At 42.4% G+C, this 17,798-nt stretch overlaps 1 protein-coding gene across 1 annotated transcript in view; it reads right to left on the reverse strand.

Annotated features, from left to right (window-relative positions):
• The window catches only part of kpnb3 (karyopherin (importin) beta 3), a 57,607-nt gene extending 41,096 nt beyond the window's left edge, over positions 1 to 16,511 (reverse strand). Inside the window, exons 1-4 of the mRNA XM_055636675.1 lie at positions 16,362 to 16,511; positions 7,135 to 7,215; positions 5,790 to 5,982; positions 3,722 to 3,824 (exon numbers count right to left, since the gene is read on the reverse strand). Coding sequence (XP_055492650.1) covers positions 3,722 to 3,824; positions 5,790 to 5,982; positions 7,135 to 7,215; positions 16,362 to 16,439 — 455 coding nt within the window. The 5' untranslated portion in view covers positions 16,440 to 16,511. The remainder of the gene's footprint in view (positions 1 to 3,721; positions 3,825 to 5,789; positions 5,983 to 7,134; positions 7,216 to 16,361) is intronic.
• Positions 16,512 to 17,798: the final 1,287 nt, after the last annotated feature.

Genomic DNA, 17,798 nt, shown 5'->3' on the forward strand with positions numbered 1-17,798 from the left:
GATTTCTCCCCTTTCCTTCCACCTACATTCCCTCCTCTGACTACATAATTCATACTTTTATCCTTCTCACACCTTTGTCTTTTCACCTCTGGCCTTTATCCAACCATCTGTCAATCAAAACCCCCTCACCATTATCCACCTATCACTCGCCAGGCTTTGTCCTGCCCCATCTCTCTTACAACTTTCTCTCATCGACCCCACCCCCAAACACCTTAATAAGACTGAAGACCCAAAACGTCACCCAACCTTGTCCTCCAGAGATGCTGCCTGACCCGCTGAGTTACTCCAGTATTCTGTATCTTTTTTTGTAAATCAGCATCTACAGTTCCTTGATTCTGTTTGGTTCTTACCAAAAGTAAGTAACTGGAAATATTAATTCTGCTCCTCTCTTCAAAGATACTGCCTGAGTGTTTCAGCATTTCCTCTCCAAATCCAGATTATCAATTGATTCAGTTTTTAGTTTACAGGTTCACAATTATCAAGATTTTGAACTTCAAAGTGCAAAAAAACTGCATTCTTCAAAATGGTAGAAGCATATGCACTACCCAAGAGTGATAACATTTAGGTATTTGAAACAACTAGTTATGAGTCAATATAGCGACCTCTGATAGAGGAAGTGTGAATATGAAGGGTTAGACCTTTCTTCACAGAGGATCGTGGAAATCTTGAATGGCTTTTCCCCATTACACTTGCTCCCTATACCTTCCAAACATTTTTATGAGTGAGTTTCAAATGTTTAAACCTGGATTGAGAAATTTTGGTTAGATCAGAATATTGAGGACCCAAAAGAATCAGAGCGTGTAGATAGAGCTACAATCAGCCACAATAGAACAAGCCCAAGGAGCTCAATGGCCGACTCATGTTCCCACTTTCCTGTATAAATATTTACTGACTGGCTCAGAGCACCTACATTCGACTGTTTCAATCCAGTCGGCTTAGAATTCAACACCAAGTTACACCATTTCATTACAGTCAAACTAAAAACACAGAACTGCATTGTCAATTAAACAATTAAAAGTAAAAACGGAAGCTTGGCTGAATTCAGTGAAACCAAACCTACATCAATCAAACAGTTCAGCAAATAAATGCAATCATCTAACATATGATGGCACTAAGAATGTTAATTGTTATTAGCACTGGGAAATGAACAATTAAATTCTTACTTGCTGCAGATTTATAGGCCCATTATTGCGATAAAACATTAAATATATATTAAACAATGTACAACACATTAATAATCAGTAATACCAGCTAACTAGACCATAATAATGTAAAAACAGAAGAACGTAGTGCTGCAAGCTAAGCAAAATCAACAAGTACATTATTGCTGATGTAGGGCCATGGTTAGGGATGTCAATGTGGTTCAAGAGTCTGACCGTTGCTGGGAAGAAGTTTTTGTGAACCTGGAAAGTTTTCGTGAACCTGAACCTTCTTCCCAATTGCAGCAGAAGATGATAGTGTGGCTAGGGTGGAGTGGGTCTTGATATTAGCTTGATGATTTTTGAGTCAACACTTCCTGTAGATCCCCACGAAGCTGGGGAGGTCAATATCCGTTAGGAACTGGGCAACTAATCACGCCAAGGTGCACTGGGACAAGTACGCCACAATCCAAAACATTAACTATTTATTTATTTGCAGATAATGCCAGATCTGCCGAGCATCTTCATCATTGGGTCTTCAAATACCACAAGACGCCACCATTCAGTCTGAAGAAGGGTTTCGGCCTGAAACGTTGCCTATTTCCCTCGCTCCATGGATGCTGCCGCACCCGCTGAGTTCCTCCAGCACTTTTGTCTACCTTCGATTTTCCAGCATCTGCAGTTCCTTCTTGACCATTCAGTTCAAGCTCATCTTACTTCAGCAACAGACTGGTTCCACTAAGATGCCGGACAGAACGACACGGGAGATCCTTCTTTCCTGTGGCTATCAAACTTTACAACTCCTCCCCACGTGGGGTAGACCAAGACTGAACACCTCCCCCCATGCATTTTGTGTTTTTTTTTTTATGACTGTTGGCAAATTAATTTCCTTCCTGGGATAAAGTCAAGTCAAGTTTATTTGTCACATACACATACGAGATGTGCAGTGAAATGAAAGTGGCAATGCTCGCGGACTTTTGTGCAAAAGACAACAACAAAACAACCAAACAAATTATAAACACAATCATAACACACATATTCTTTTACATAATAAATAATGGAAGGAAAAACGTTCTATAGAGTTAGTCCCTGGTGAGATAGGCGTTTACAGTCCGAATTGCCTCTGGGAAGAAACCTTCTCAACCTCTCCGTTCTCACCGCATGGCTACGGAGGTGTTTGCCTGACCGTAGCAGCTGGAACAGTCCGTTGCAGTGGTGGAAGGGGTCTCCCATGATTTTATTTGCTCTGGAGTTGCACCTCCTGTTGTATAGTTCCTGCAGGGGGGGTCAGTGAAGTTCCCACAGTGCGTTCGGCCGAACGCACTACTCTCTGCAGAGCCTTCTTGTCCTTGGCAGAGCAATTCCCAAACCAGATGGTAATGTTCCCGGACAAGATGCTTTCCACCGCCGCTGCGTAGAAGCACTGGAGGATCCTCGGAGACACTCTGAATTTCCTCAATTGCCTGAGGTGGTAAAGGCGCTGCCTTGCCTTACTCACGAGTGCTGAGGCGTGTGATGCCCATGTCATATCCTCAGAGATGTGGACTCCCAGATATTTAAAACAGTTCACCCTATCCACAGGATCCCCATTTATCCTCAATGGAGTGTACGTCCTCGGATGATGTGCCCTCCTAAAGTCCATGATCAGCTCCTTCGTTTTTTTGATGTTCAAGAGGAGGCTGTTATCCTGGCACCAGAGTGCTAGATCAGCCACCTCCTCCCGGTAGGCCTTCTCATCGTTGTCTGAGATCAGGCCCACCACAACAGTGTCATCAGCAAACTTAATTATTGAATTGGAGCTGAACCTAGCCACACAGTCATGTGTGTACAGGGAGTACAATAGGGGGCTGAGGAAGCAACCCTGGGGCGATCCTGTGCTCAGGGTGAGGGACTTCGATGTATTTCCTCCCATCTTGACTACCTGGGGCCTGGCGGTGAGAAAGTCCAGGACCCAGGCACACAGGGTGGTGTTGAGCCCCAATTCCATTAGCTTCCCGGCCAGTCTGGTGCAGACTATCGGATTGAAGGCTGAACTGTAGTCTATGAACAGCATCCTCACGTAGCCCCCCTTCTGGCTGTCCAGATGGGAGAGAGCGGTGTGCAAGACCTGGGAGACCGCATCGTCCGTGGACCTGTTCGGACGGTACGCGAACTGCAACGGGTCCATGTTCCGAGGGAGGAAGGCGCAGATGTGATGCTTCACCAGCCTCTCAAAGCATTTCATGACTACCGAGGTAAGGGCCACCGGACGGTAGCCATTCAGACAGGCTGGGGATGCATTTTTTGGTACTGGTACAATGATGGATTTTTTGAAGCAGGCAGGGACCACGGACTTGTCCAGGGAGAGGTTGAATAATGTAGTGAGCACTGGAGCTAGCTGCGTAGCACAGGACTTGAGTACTCGCCCCGAGATGCCATCGGGGCCTGCAGCTTTTCTCGTGTTCACCTGTATCAGAGCCCTCCTCACGTCGTGCTCGGACAGCGGGAATGTGTGCACATTCCTCCCTTCAGCAAATAAATCTCTATTGTATTCCATTAAAATATGCCTGATTTTAAATGGTGCTTCACAAAAAGGAACTTACCAGAAAATGTGTAGAGCAGCCTCACGCAATGCCACATTTTGGGAGCTGACAGATTCAAAGAGAAATTTCAAAATTTCTGGCCACTGGTTGTTGCCGTCATCATCTAAATAAAAACAAGTAATATCTTGAGTTTGAAACAGATCAAAACTTTATGCATACAACTCCCTCACTTTTGTTTCGACCACCTGGGAAGTGGCATCTGCAATTATACACAAAATTAATTTATTACATGGAAGCATAGATTAAGATCAATCAGTCTTAAAAACACCTTATTATTGTACATGTTCCATGCTGGTTGCTTCTTTCATTCTTATCGACTTCTTGTGCTGCTTTTCATTAATTTACTTATCCAACCTCCCTAGAAAAGCACCTATACTTTTTGCCTTAACTATTGCACTTGATTTCATATGGAAAAAGATCTCAGAAATTCAGTATTTATTGGTAATTCTTTACATTTATGATCGTTAGTTTCCATCTGCGCTACATGTAGAGATGCCTTAGAGAAGATCGTATCAGATAAGTCACCAGATATAGATTTCCTGCAGTCAATCTCAACTGTTTTGATACTGTTCAAGGGAACTGTAAACGATTGAGATACTATTAATATTGTTTCTGGTATTCCATGCCTTGCTTAACTTTGAGAAGCTGCAGTGAACTGATCCACACCAAGTTGATGCTGCCATTTTCCAAAGGCACATCGATAGTTTTGAATGTCCTTTTCTATACTAATGAGGTTTAACCTCTCGATGATACTGTTACCTTTTAACAAGCATTAATTGAACAAGTGCAAATGTCCACATTTGCTCTGAGCAGCTCAATTAGCATAACATTAGCTGTATGCCTGTGGTAAATATGCAGCGCAGAACAGTTCAAAAACAAGCAACCTTGACTAATGAAAATAGACAAGCAACCTTTGACTAATGAAAATAGACAAGAGGAGGAAATAGTAAAGATTTTACAGAAGAGAACCTTGAACAAATTGGTCTGATCCATTGCTTATCCTCCATGCAAGTCACAAGGACAAGAGTTCAACTAGTAGGACGCACTGAGGAGACAAGACTACAGAATATGGAGCAACAAGCAATCTCAAGGAACTCACCCAGTCGAGCAGCTTCTGTGGTGGTGGCGAGGGGGTTGGAGGAATTGCTGACATTACGCGTCGGATCCCCACCCAAGTTGGGTTGAAAGGAAGTCCGATGCGAGGTTTTGATTCAAAATGCTGCGCCTGGAATCCTTCCAGTTTAACTCCCTAAACTGAACAGTGTTTCAACCCAAAGTGTTGTTAATCCCTTTCTCCCCACAAATGCTGCTCAACCCACTGCATTCCCCAAGCAGATTAGTCGATATAATCGGTGGATACATGTAACGGTGTAATGAACCAATAGAAATCTCTAAAAATATTCAAGGGTTTTTTAGGGCTGATGCAGAAAAAAATGTTTCTGATCGTGGGGTGATAAAATCTAGGAACAATCAATGCAAGAAGTGAATAATTCTAACAGTCATTTCAAAAGAAAACACTTAGCCGAGAGTGCTACAAGAATTAGGACCTTAACACAACATGAAGCGATTGTGCCAAATAGTGCAAATATTCTTTGATTATATAATGGAAAGTCCAATAAAATTTGCCTAATTATATTTAAAGATTCATAATTTCTCTGCTCTTCACCACAAAACAAAATATAGCACTAAGGTAGTTAATCCAAAGTTTAAATGCCATAGTTGTTAAAATTAGAAGAGAATCAATGAAATGTTATGGCACCTGACTCTTGAGCCATTTGGCCCATTGCTCACACTGGCTTCATATAAAGCAATCTATTCAGTCCAGTTCTCTTTCCCCTTTTTAGCTCTATTTCCCTTCTACATGTAAATGTCCATTCAACAACTGAATCTACTGATTGATTCTGTTTCCAACTTCATTACGGGCAGCAAGTTCCTGGTGACAATCACCCTTAGTGTAGAGGTTCTCACATGCCACCTGCATTGTTCACCCTTCACTTCAAACCAACACCCTCACTCAAGGAATGCTAAAGATTACCGTGTAAATTAAAGCTATTATGTTATTACTAACCTATCAGATTCCTGGAGAGCTCTGCTGCAATATCACAGGTCTTCTTCCTGATGTTCGATGATCCTTCCATCTGGATGCCCAGAAGCAGCTCATGTTTGACACCATTCTGCACCTCAGGGGTTAAACTTGGAAATACCTCTTCAAAAGAAGCAGATAGCATTCGCCGCATTAAAACAGCAGCCATCTGTCTTACCTGAAAAAGAAAGATCCATTTATATGGCCTTTAACAGAAGAGGCTGGGAGATTGTTTGGATGTCTCAAATGATAAGTTAGCCGAAATAACTCTCCAAGTTAACCCACTCATCCGGATTTTGATTCATGGTTCTTAAAAATATCCCTCGAAAATTGATGTTGGATCAGATTTCTCTCAGCCTTTAAATATACTGTACATCACAACCTACTGCATTGTAGTGGCCTGGTCAAGGTCATGAAAAGACCAGACGCCAGGCGGATTCACAAGAAGCTTTTTAATTCCAACAGTCAGAGTACACACCACGACACCCTTGTCAGAACCCCTAGGGAGTGTCGTCAGCAAACCCCGTGGCAGACCAACGCCCCTGTCCCTCAATCGGCGAGGGGGATGATCCAAGGAGTGGCCTACCCCCCAGGGACCGCCACAGCATTATGTTATTTCTTGCCTATCCTCTGGTTCCATTTCCAATAACTTTGAGCCAGCCCTATGACCAATAGAAACAATTTCTCCACAATTGCTCTCAAATTTGATAGTTTACAACAATGTAGGACTATACTGAAGAAAGACTCAAAATGCGAGAGTAACTCAGGCAACATCTCTGGACAGAATGGGTGACGTATCGGGTTGAGACCCTTCTCTAGATTGAGATTCAGGGGAAAGGGAGACCCAGAGATATGGAAGATATAGATTTGGATCTGTCTAAATGTTTCAAACAATGATTGTACCTGATTCAACCACCTTCTTTAGCAGAGAGTTCCAAATATCAACCACTGTGCCAGAAAAACCTTGCCTCTCAAATTATCTTTAAAACTTACCTTAAACCTATGCACTCTTATATTTGATACCCCTGCCATAGAAAAATATTCTGATCATCTACCCCAAGTCTCTCACGATTTTGTACAACCCCTCAGGTAGACCACCCCGCAGCCTTCTTCGTTTCAAGAAAAACAAGCCCAGCTTATGTTCAGAACAGATTTGGACATTTGTTCGCAATGAATTGCAGGTATAAAAAAAATTAAATCCTCATTCATTTGTTTTCTGGATCAGTAAGATGAGACGGGTTTGGACCACTCACCCGACACTAAAAGCTGCCCTAATCTTCTTACTTTTCAATCAAAAATATGAAACGACGGTAAAGATTTTGATAATTACCTCTTCTGCAGCTGCTGAATTCCTGAGCGCTTGCAGAAGGAACGTGACCTTTGATTGTCCAGGAATATTCTCGTAAGTTTCCTGAATAACAGAGGATTAAAAGTATAAAATTATCCATATACCCCAACAAATTTAGTTTTAAATACTACAGGTTCTCTCTCATAAGGAGAAAACAAATTGTAATTGCTTCCAAAATTGTGTTTCATTTACACAATACCATAGGTTGGACGAGGGAGGTGAAGTAAGTTTTTTATTACAACTACAGTACACTGAACTCAACAAAATATTTAAAATACTTCAGAACAAGATTAAATAGTACAAACATTAACTGATGTCAGATTTAAAAGTGCGTTTCCCAGTAAAGACTGAAAATTGGAACAATTAAAACATTCTTCTTTAATATTGTAAAACCAGCAACACACGATTCACTTAAAGAGACAAAATCTGGCTTAACTCAGCGGGTCAGGCAGCATCTCTGGAGGACATAGATTGGTGATGTTTTGACTCAGGACCATTCTTCAGTGAAGTCTGAAGATGAGTCCCAACCTGAACCATCATCTATCCATGACCTCCAGAGATGCTGCCTGACCCACTTTGTGTTTTATTTGTAAACTAAGGAGCTGGTTGTTGATTTCAGAAAGAGGGCCACCCCCCTCCTCATCAATGGAGAGGTGGTTGAGAGGGTCACCTCCTTTAAGTTCCTCGGGACCACCATACATCAATCCCTATCATGGGAGCTCAACACCAGTCTCATAATCAGTAAGTGCCACCAGCGACTCTACTTCCTGTGGCAGCTTAAAAAATTCAGGGTCGGTCGACCAGCTCCTTTGGTGTATCTCCTCGAAGGACCCACCAAGAGATACATACAAACTTAAAGCCAATCATGGGAGCTCAACACCAGTCTCAAAAGGCAGTAAGTACCCCAAGGCAGCGGGACCCCAGCTATTTACAATATATATTAATGATCTGGGATGAGGGAACTGAAGGCAATATCTGTTTGCGGACACTAAGCTGGGGGGCAGTAAAAAGGAGACTGCAGGGTGACTTGGATAGGCTGGGTGAGTGGGCAAATGTTTGGCAGATGCAGTATAATGTGGATAAATGTGACCATTTTGGTGGCAAAAACAGGAAAGCCATGACCCCTGGGTGTCTTCTATAGGTAGGCATACCATAGAAAGCGATGGTACTCATTGCAAAAGGATTGAGTATAGGAGCAGAGAGGTTCTACTGCTTGTACAGGGTCTGGTATGGTCACAGTTTTGGTCAACCTTATTGCGAGGGAGTGCAGGAGACGGTAACCAGATTCCTGGGATGTCAGGACTGTCTTATGAAGAGACTGGATAGACTGCGCTCTCTAGAGAAGATTCTTAAGATCAAAATCGGTTTGCAGCAGACTTCCCCCGATGTGCCATCACAGCTTAAGGATACTCAAAAACAATGAGAAGAACTCACCAGAGAGAGGCTCAAAAAAAGTCATAGCAGATTAGATGTGGTCTTTCACCAGGGGGTATGGAGAGAAGGCAGGTACATTACAGCCATCTTTAATCGGTCCCGAATCCTACTCCTGCACCTAATCAGGAAGGAGATCACATTCTCTATAGAAGCATTAAAAGATTCGGCTAAAACATCGCGCTTCAGAGACAGCACCTACCTCCAAGCCATCAGATATTTGAATTTGCACTAATCACTTTGCACTTTCTTTTGCACTTGCACTTACGCTTAATATGATGCTGCTGGGTACTGTCCTTCCTGTATATATTGTCCTTCGTACGGTATTGTCTGTATTATTGAGTGTGGTGTATGTGGTGGTTGTATTGTATCTGTCTGAGAGCGAACCAAGACACATTCCTATCAACTTGTTGACATGGCAATAAATTTCTTGAATCTTGAAACCAGCATCTGCAAATCATTGTTTCTACTCAATTTACTTATTCCACTTTGGTACAAGCTAATTGATGACTCTGGCACATTGACTAAATCCCTGTCCCTAATGTTGGTGCGCCCACTCATTCACCATTAATGCACTGATTTCCATAAACGTCATAATTGCTCCAAATATCTGGAAGAGCATTCAACTGTTCATCTGCCTCAGTAACTACACCAGAATGTATCTGCCTCGGCAACCAATATAAGCAAACTACTGATGAACTATACACCTTTATACTGATTTAAACTGTTCAACATCATTAGTTACTGAGGAAGAGGGAATAAAGAAAATCCAGCAATTAGCTCGGCTTCTAATGCCATCAATTGCACCTATAACCAGGCACCCAATCAGATGTTTCAGTATTGTCATCATCCTTGTTGCATGTGCTTTAATTAGGTAGAGTTATAATACCATCAAAAGACTGATGCCTACAGAACAAGACAGACAAGAAGTGCAAGATTGTTATATAATTGGTTGGATATAACCTAACAAATCCAACTCCTAAACCAGAGATTCATCGGATAAGATGTCTGAATTTCTGCAAAAACCTCCATGTGAATGGATATTGAATGACAACATATGAAACTTAAGGTACACAAAAATGCTGGAGAAACTCAGCGGGTGCAGCAGCATCTATGGAGCGAAGGAAATAGGTCATGTTTCGGGCCGAAACCCTTCTTCAGACCGGAGATGAAACTTAAGCACGTGACTGTATTTCGGGAATCCAAAGGAAACAACCTTGAGCAGATTAGGCTCTGCCAGACTGGACTACTACAATTCACTGAAAAACAAGCACAACTAGCCGTGACCAGCATTTGGCCCAAACAATCAACAATTCTAAAACCATGTTATGAAAAATACCAGTGGATTTATACATGCTGACAACCCATGTATTTTTATCCAGGAACATGTAAGAAAATTACAAGACTGGAAACGCCAAAAATAATCTGCTTGAGGGACACAGAGGGTCAGGCAGCATTTGTCGGGGAGGGGAGGGTGGAAAGGCAACTTTGAGTTACGACCTTTTTTTCTGACTCCAATGCCAATTTGCTTTCCCAATGGCAAATTCATCTCTCAGTGGGATGCCAAGTCATCCCATGAAATGCAGAGCACACTTGCTCCCGAGTAGGCCCAGTTGTTTAAAAGACATATTAATTCAAGCAAGCTTTATTTTACTTTAAAGAAGTTGCCCATTCGCATTATTTCCGGGAGATTCAAAGTACCACACCAATCAAGTCATTTGGAAGTGTAGTAGCTTCCGCAACGGGGGATATGTATGTTAAATTATAGACGGCATGGGTCCACACGCAACAGTGGGTTAGTGAGTAGATAATATGCTTTTGCAATCTTTTGGGGGTCAAAAGTGATCCGGGACACTGGGAATAATTCCTCCACCACTTCAAAATAATATTGTGAATCTTTCAGATTAGTCAGCGAGGCCATTTCACTGCTTCAAGGATCCGGGTTCAATTGCAGCCTTGTGTCCTATCTTTGTGGAGTTTGCATTTTGTTCCGGCAACTGTATGAGTTTTCTCGTATCCATTTCTTTGCCCACTCCAAACACATAATTGCCTACTATATATTATATTTAGTGTAGATAAGTAGCAAAATTCTCCAAAGGCCATTGATGTGGATAAGAGAGAATAAATACCAGGGGTAATAAGAGAATAAAGAGAGGGGAAGGATTTGCTTGCTGAAACTGACAAGGACCCGACAGACTGAATGGCTTCTTTCTGTGAACTAAGAAACCAAACAGACCTCAATTTAATGTCTAATCTATAGCCTCAGTACTTCATTTATTTCAGAGCAGATATTAAACCGAGGCCTGTTAAGAACAGAAATAGCAGAAGGCTTATGTCCCTTTATACCTGTTCTGCAATTCAATATGATCATGACTGATCATGTACCTTAGTATCACTTTCCTGCACTAACCGTATATCCCTCAATTCCCTTTGCATCCAAACTCCATTGATCTGTCTTGCAAACAGAGCCTTCAATACCTTCCCGAGCAGTTCATTCTAAAGATTCATAATCCCGTGGGTTAAGAAATTCATAGTTTCAATCCTGAATGGCCAGTCCCATATTTTGTGTCTGTGACCTCCAGGTCTACACATACTCCCAGCCCGGTAAAAAATAACATATCGGCATCTTCTGTTAAACCCATAATTTTGTGTTTATTTGAGATCACCACCCGTTCTCATTCCAGAAGTAATCTGATGTACTCAAATTCACATGCAATAAACACTGTTTGGCTTCCTGAGTACTTGTTGTACCATTTTGTGATATGTACAACTAAATCCCTTTGAACACTTTTCAATCTCCCACCATTTAAAAAAAAAAAAATCCCTTTTTCCACTTTATATTCCGTATGCTGCATCCTCACCTAATCATTAAAATGTCTCTATAATTCCACCAGCTCCCCTCCCTCACTCCCCAGACATTTGGCTGACAAGTTTACTGAGTCATGCCACTGGAAAAAGTCTGGAAACAAAGGTTGTCCAAAGGATTTTGTAAGTGGACCATGATACGGAACAGAACGCTCCAGATTAATTAGTGTCCATGCCACATTTATTTGTCTCAATTGCATCAGCAGTAAAGGAGCTTCAATATCATGCCAAACTGCTGAATAACCATGTGTAGGAAGAAGGGTCTCGACCCAAAACGTCACCCATTCCTTCTCTCCAGAGATGCTGCCTGTCCCGCTGAGTTACTCCAGCATTTTGTGTCTATTTTCTGCTGAATAACCATGTTAGAGCCAGCTAGAGTGGAAATTATTAGGTATTTCCCCTGTCAATCAGGTTTGTTAACTACATCACTATGTGACTGGCTTTTATTTTATGCACAAATAAATGCAGCTATTCTCAACTACCTGTACATACATTTTGTCCTGGAGAAATTGCCCCCACTTTTATTGAGAAAATATGTTCCAGTTTATTTTTTCTTGCTTTTTGGGAACAATCTTGAGTAATTTGATTACATTCACTAGAAATCATGTACCCCGTATCATCTCCAACTCACTGGCTCCTATAATGCTGTCAATAAGTGCCCTGAAAATATAAATGGAATCCTCTCCAGAGTTTAGTCCAATAGCCATTTAAAAGCACTGATACACATGAATTGAGGACAGCTTCAATTGTGGTTCACATATTGATGTTGGCTTCAACAATATCTACAAAACCTAATCCTAGCAGTTTGCAAATATGGGCTAAAAAAGGACTGGGTTAGGAGCAAGATGCAGCATTAACAGATATGGTCAAAAGAAAGCAGAAATTATATATTTTTTCAAATATTTTTTTCAAATGGAAGTGATGAATGTCAGAGGGGTACATCAGGAAAACAGCACACCAATCAATCCAATCACCTGTTCACATCAACTCCATTTTATTCTCCACCCAGTCACATCAATTCCCCTCAGATTCTACCACTCACTTACAGACTCGGATCTGTGATTTACAGGAGACATTTAACCGACCAACCCACACAGCTTTGGATGTGGGAGGAAACTGGAGCATGCAGAGAAAACTCATGCGGTCACAGTGGGCATGTGCCAATGCCACAGACATCACCCGAGATCAGATTTGAACCTGGGTCCCAAGTGCTGATCAAGTGCAGGTCTACTAGTAGCAGCACTGTGCCGCCCACATTTACTTGAACATATTGCACTTAAATTACAACACCACTCATTATCAAGGATTAACTGTCCTTGTGTTGTATGATGCCAATGACACCATGCTTCTTTTCACAGACTGCCGCATTGTCCACCGATCACTGCTGTAACACCAGAACATAACCCTGAATAAGGAATTTCTAAACAGATGTACAAAAAAAAAAATTCTGCCAGGATTACAAAATTCTGATTTCATTAGCTCATCTATTTTGAGATATTATAATCAATTGGGTTTTAAGAATAAATGTGCTGATTATCAGAAGCATTACAACTGATAAAAGACTGGCTTTGATGACAATTCAATACCCAGCAGCAGCTCAGCCTGACTAGACACATGAAGCTGACTGAATCCATAATGGAATTCCCCACCAGGCTTAAGAATAGAAACTCAGTTTTAAGAATGAATGCACAAACTGAATCACAAAGGGTCCTCGCACGTAATTAAAAAAGCCCGCTTGGAACCAAGCCCTGAGCTCTGTATGGAATGAGGCCCATACTATAATGTAGGCCACTAATCCAATGCCACACTGATGGAATGCTGCATTGTTGGAGATGACACTTTCCATTGAAACATTAAAAGGATATCCATTTTACTTTTTTATTGGATGTCACAAGATGCAATTCCAAAGTGTCCAAGTTAAAATGTTGTCCTCAACTTATTTCACCAAAGAATTGTTGGTCTGAAAATTCCCTAAATAAGTAATATACATAACAAACATATTATGAAATTATTTGAAATATTTAGCCATGAAAGATATATTTGCCTTCCTGCTTCAAATCATTCAATTTATATTATTTTATGTCAAGTCCAGTACTTATTGCTTTTCCAACCTTCTGCCCAATTAAGTTCTTAAATGTTCCACATGATGAAGAGTTCAGCTCTGACTTGGAAGTGACGGCAACCCACTCACATGCTGCACATCCTTGAAGGCAGTGGAAATCAAGGATTTGGTAGGTGACAACAAAGCTCCCTCTCATCTACTGCAGTGCATTTGTTGGATTGTAAGCATTGTAGGCATTGTTCAGTGGAGATTGGATAAAGTAGATGATGGGTGGATGTTGCTGAAGCAATTGTTTAGGCTGCATCTGCACCCATCCAAAAAAGTGGCGAATATTCAATTTTCAGTATATAAAAAAAAAAAAACAGAGATTGCTTTAAAAAAAGTAAAATATCAAGGAATTTCACACAAAAAGACACCAAATCATAAATAACCAAATCATACAAGCAGAGTTTAGACAGATTTTCAAAAGTTTTCTTGTAGGTGGATTGAGGAAACGGGGATAAAGAAATTTAGAAAGGTGAAGTCAAGTTCAGACCTGAAGATTTCAGCAGCAAAAGATTGATGTTGGTGGAATGTTTAAACCTGAGATGACTGTGAAGGTTGTATTAAAGGTGTACCATGACCTTGGAGAGCTGTATGTCTGAAGATTATACATTTGTGTGCGAGACATTGAGGGATTTGAAAACAGGTGGAAAAATATAAAAATAGAGACATTGTTTAATCAGCAGCAAATGTAGGGCAATGAGTACAGAGGTGATGGACAAACAGAACCTGGTAGGTAGAATATGATTTTGAAGGTATTCAAGCTTGCAAAGAATAGAAAAATCATCACCCATCAGTGGCCTGCAAAGAATAGAAAAATCATCACCCATCAGTGGCCTGCAGGATAATCAAGCCTAAAAAACATCAAAAACATTGAAGTGCTCAAGCTCCTGGTGTAGGAACAGAATCCACAGCCTTTGCCTCTGATGACAGTACTATTCATTGACAGTTGTAAGACTCTGTCCAATAACCATGTTATCTACATGGTCTGTCAACCTAAAAATGTTGTCCACTAACCCGAGTACATGGATAACAGTAGATGTGTTAATAGTATTTGTGTAGGAAAGAACTACAGATGCTGGTTTAAATCAAAGGTAGACACAAAATGCTGGAGTAACTCAGCGGGACAGACATCGTCTCCGGAGAGAAGGAATGGGTGACGTTTCAGGTCGAGACCCTTCTTCAGACTCTGTTAATAGTATATTTTGTATATCATGAGGTGGTTCCAAAGAGGCAGGTAAATGGAAGAGATATATTCAATCTGTTCTGCTCTTGAAGATGGTCCACTAGCAAATGTTTTTTAAATGGCATTGGAAACCTATTATGGGCCATATTAAAAGAGATATTACAACTGCAGAAATATACCTTTATTCAATTTCCAGTTTAACACTATTTAGAGGCCATTCTATACATCACCCTCAAACCACAGCTGCCTCACCAAAAGATCAATCTTAAAATCAAACTGTGGCAATTGCCACTGAACCAAATTATAGCAAGGGAAAAGAGTATTGGTTAAAAGCTTAATTATACCTACTAATACAACTATCTGTCTTTACAATGAATGACATTTCAACCACATCTGTACCTCTGAAGACTACTACCCTCATATCACAAGCTATTACATAAACAGATAAATTATTGGAATACAAACATTCACTTGGAATAAAATTAGATACACCTATTGAATGAATAACTGAGTGACAATCCAACAAAATACATGATTTTTGTGTCTCAGATAAGCACATGCCTTCAGCAAACAATATGCAAAAAAACAACCTTATGAACAAAAATCTACATCTCCCACATAAATTATAATTATAAATAATGGAGCTTTGTTTAGTCTTTTAAGTTTACATCAACCCCTTCAAGCCTAAATTAAAAATGATTAAACCAGAACAACAGGTTTACTTACAGTGAGGCACGACTGATTTGACGACAAGGACAATGATTTTTAAATGCTACTGTTAAAACAAAATCCTGGTGTAACCAGTAACCAAGTCTACATGGGCCAGGTAACCCTTATAGCAACCAAGAATAATGGGCTATCCCCATCCCTCAATTTCCCCCCCACAGATCCTTGTCGTTATTTCTTATGTACATAACCGATCCCCCTTTCATTATTAATATTTGTAGAAGTTTAAATCGACACTTCAATAGATTCGTGCAACTTAACTCCAATACATACAATACACTGTCTTACATGTTTGTGAAATATACTCTTGCAAAATCGTTTTTGAAATATACTCTTTCAAAATCGTTCTTGAAGAATGGGTGTGGCTGAAAGTATTGTCAGTTTAATGATTGGTGGCGAATGAAACAGTTCATGAGAAGGAGAGGAACATACTGATTTTTACAGTACGCCTGAACTCTCCACATCAGCTCCCAGCCTACCTTTCAGACAGTGCAGCCCATGCATCAAAAACAGAAGCCCGTCTGCGAATATTTCAACCATGCTTGTTGAAGTGCCTGTCAGCGAAGATAGTTCGCTTCATCAAAAACGCTTTTAATTTCGCAGACGTAAACGTCCCCGGACAGCCACCGCTGGGATGGACTGCAGCTGGAGGCGGCTTTACGTATGGACACATCCTCACCCAAAGCACTGCATGCAGCATGGACCCCATGCAACGCCGGTGCAGGCCCACGTGGGAAGGCCGGGCCGGGCCTCACACCCAACTGCTTGCCACGGGGAGGGGAGCCCCGGCACCTCTTGTGTGATCACAGACAGGCCCCAGCGGGCCCCTACAACCCGATCCGGACCAGGCAAAGCTCTTCCGCCCGCCTGCAGCCCACGCCGCCCAGCTCTACTCACCTCGGCCTGTTTCCTGACAGCGTTGTCAGGGCTGAGGAGGTTGCTAAGCAAGAGATAGAACTGCTGTTGCTCCGCCATTGAGCCGAGTGTGTGAGAAAGAGAGAGAGAGAGAGTGGGGGAGGGAAGGAGGGAGGGAGGTCGGCTCAGCTGACCTCTGACACCCGGGCGCCGGAGTCCTCCTGCCAATCGGAGTGTCCCGGGTAACGCCCGACCCGCGTCGCCCGTGGCGTCAGCACGCCGGGGACGGGGACGCGACGCGGCGGGGCGGGGCGAGTGTGTTTCCCGCGCGGCCGTGGTGGCGACTGCGGGCAAACGACCGCGCGCTCAGCTAGGCGCCCGCCGTCGCCATGGAGACGGGCCGCAACGTCCGGGAGGATGAGAGGGCGAGGGGTGTTCGTGGGAGATGCGCATGTGCGCGGCTCAGGTCGATGAATGGGCGAAGACGCGGGGATCCGACGCCGCGGTGCCGCCACCGATTGGCTGAGGCTCAGCGCGCCAGAAATGACCTTGCGCCCATTCAAAAAACAACGTGGCGCGAGTGCAATGATGTCATCGCAGCAACAGTAGCCCCCCCCCTTCTCCGGTGCTATAGAGCGCGGGAAATGTGCAGGAAGGAACGGCAGATGCTGGTTTACAATGAAGAAAGACAAAATGCTGGAGTAACTCAGCGCGTCTGGACAGAAGGAGTGGGTGACATTTCGGGTCAAGTCCCTTCAGACTGAGAGTCGGGGGAGACGAGAGATATGGAGGGGTTAGGTGTGAAAGCAACAGATCAAAACAGTGGATGGTCAAGGAAATGTAGAATGGTTCATTGTTGGCTGAGGGGAAGGACGGTAACAACGAGGCATACAATCAGTAAAATTAATTAGGAGGCCAGTGAAACTCGTCAGAGAACTAGGGAGGGGGAGAGGGAAAACAAGGGTTATTTGAAGTTAGTGAAATCAATATTCCACCGGGTTGTAAGCTGCCCAAGCGGGAATGGGGTCTGTGTGCATACATTTCAAGTCAATGATATTTCTATAGCACTTTTAAAAACAACTCTCGTTGACCAAAGTGATTTACATTAGTGCAGGTACTAACGTGCTACAAAACAGTGGTACATAGATCAACAATACATACATAAATACATTCATACAGCACTCCCTCAGAGGACCTCAAGGAAGGCTTGAGAGTAAAAAATAGTTTTAAGTCTCGACTTAAAAGAGTTGATGCAGGGAGCAGTTCTGATGGGAAAAGGGACGCTGTTCCATAGTCTAGTTGCTGTAATCGCAAAAGCGCGTTCGCCCCTGAGTTTATGCCTAGATCGCGGGATGATCAGTAACCCCACGTCGGCCGATCTGAGGGACCTATATTTAAGAGGGAGTTAGATGTGGCCCTTGTGGCTAAAGGGATCAGGGGTTATGGAGAGAAGGCAGGTACAGGATACTGAGTTGGATG

Source organism: Leucoraja erinacea, chromosome 6 (assembly GCF_028641065.1).
Source record: "Leucoraja erinacea ecotype New England chromosome 6, Leri_hhj_1, whole genome shotgun sequence".
NCBI lineage: Eukaryota > Metazoa > Chordata > Chondrichthyes > Rajiformes > Rajidae > Leucoraja > Leucoraja erinaceus.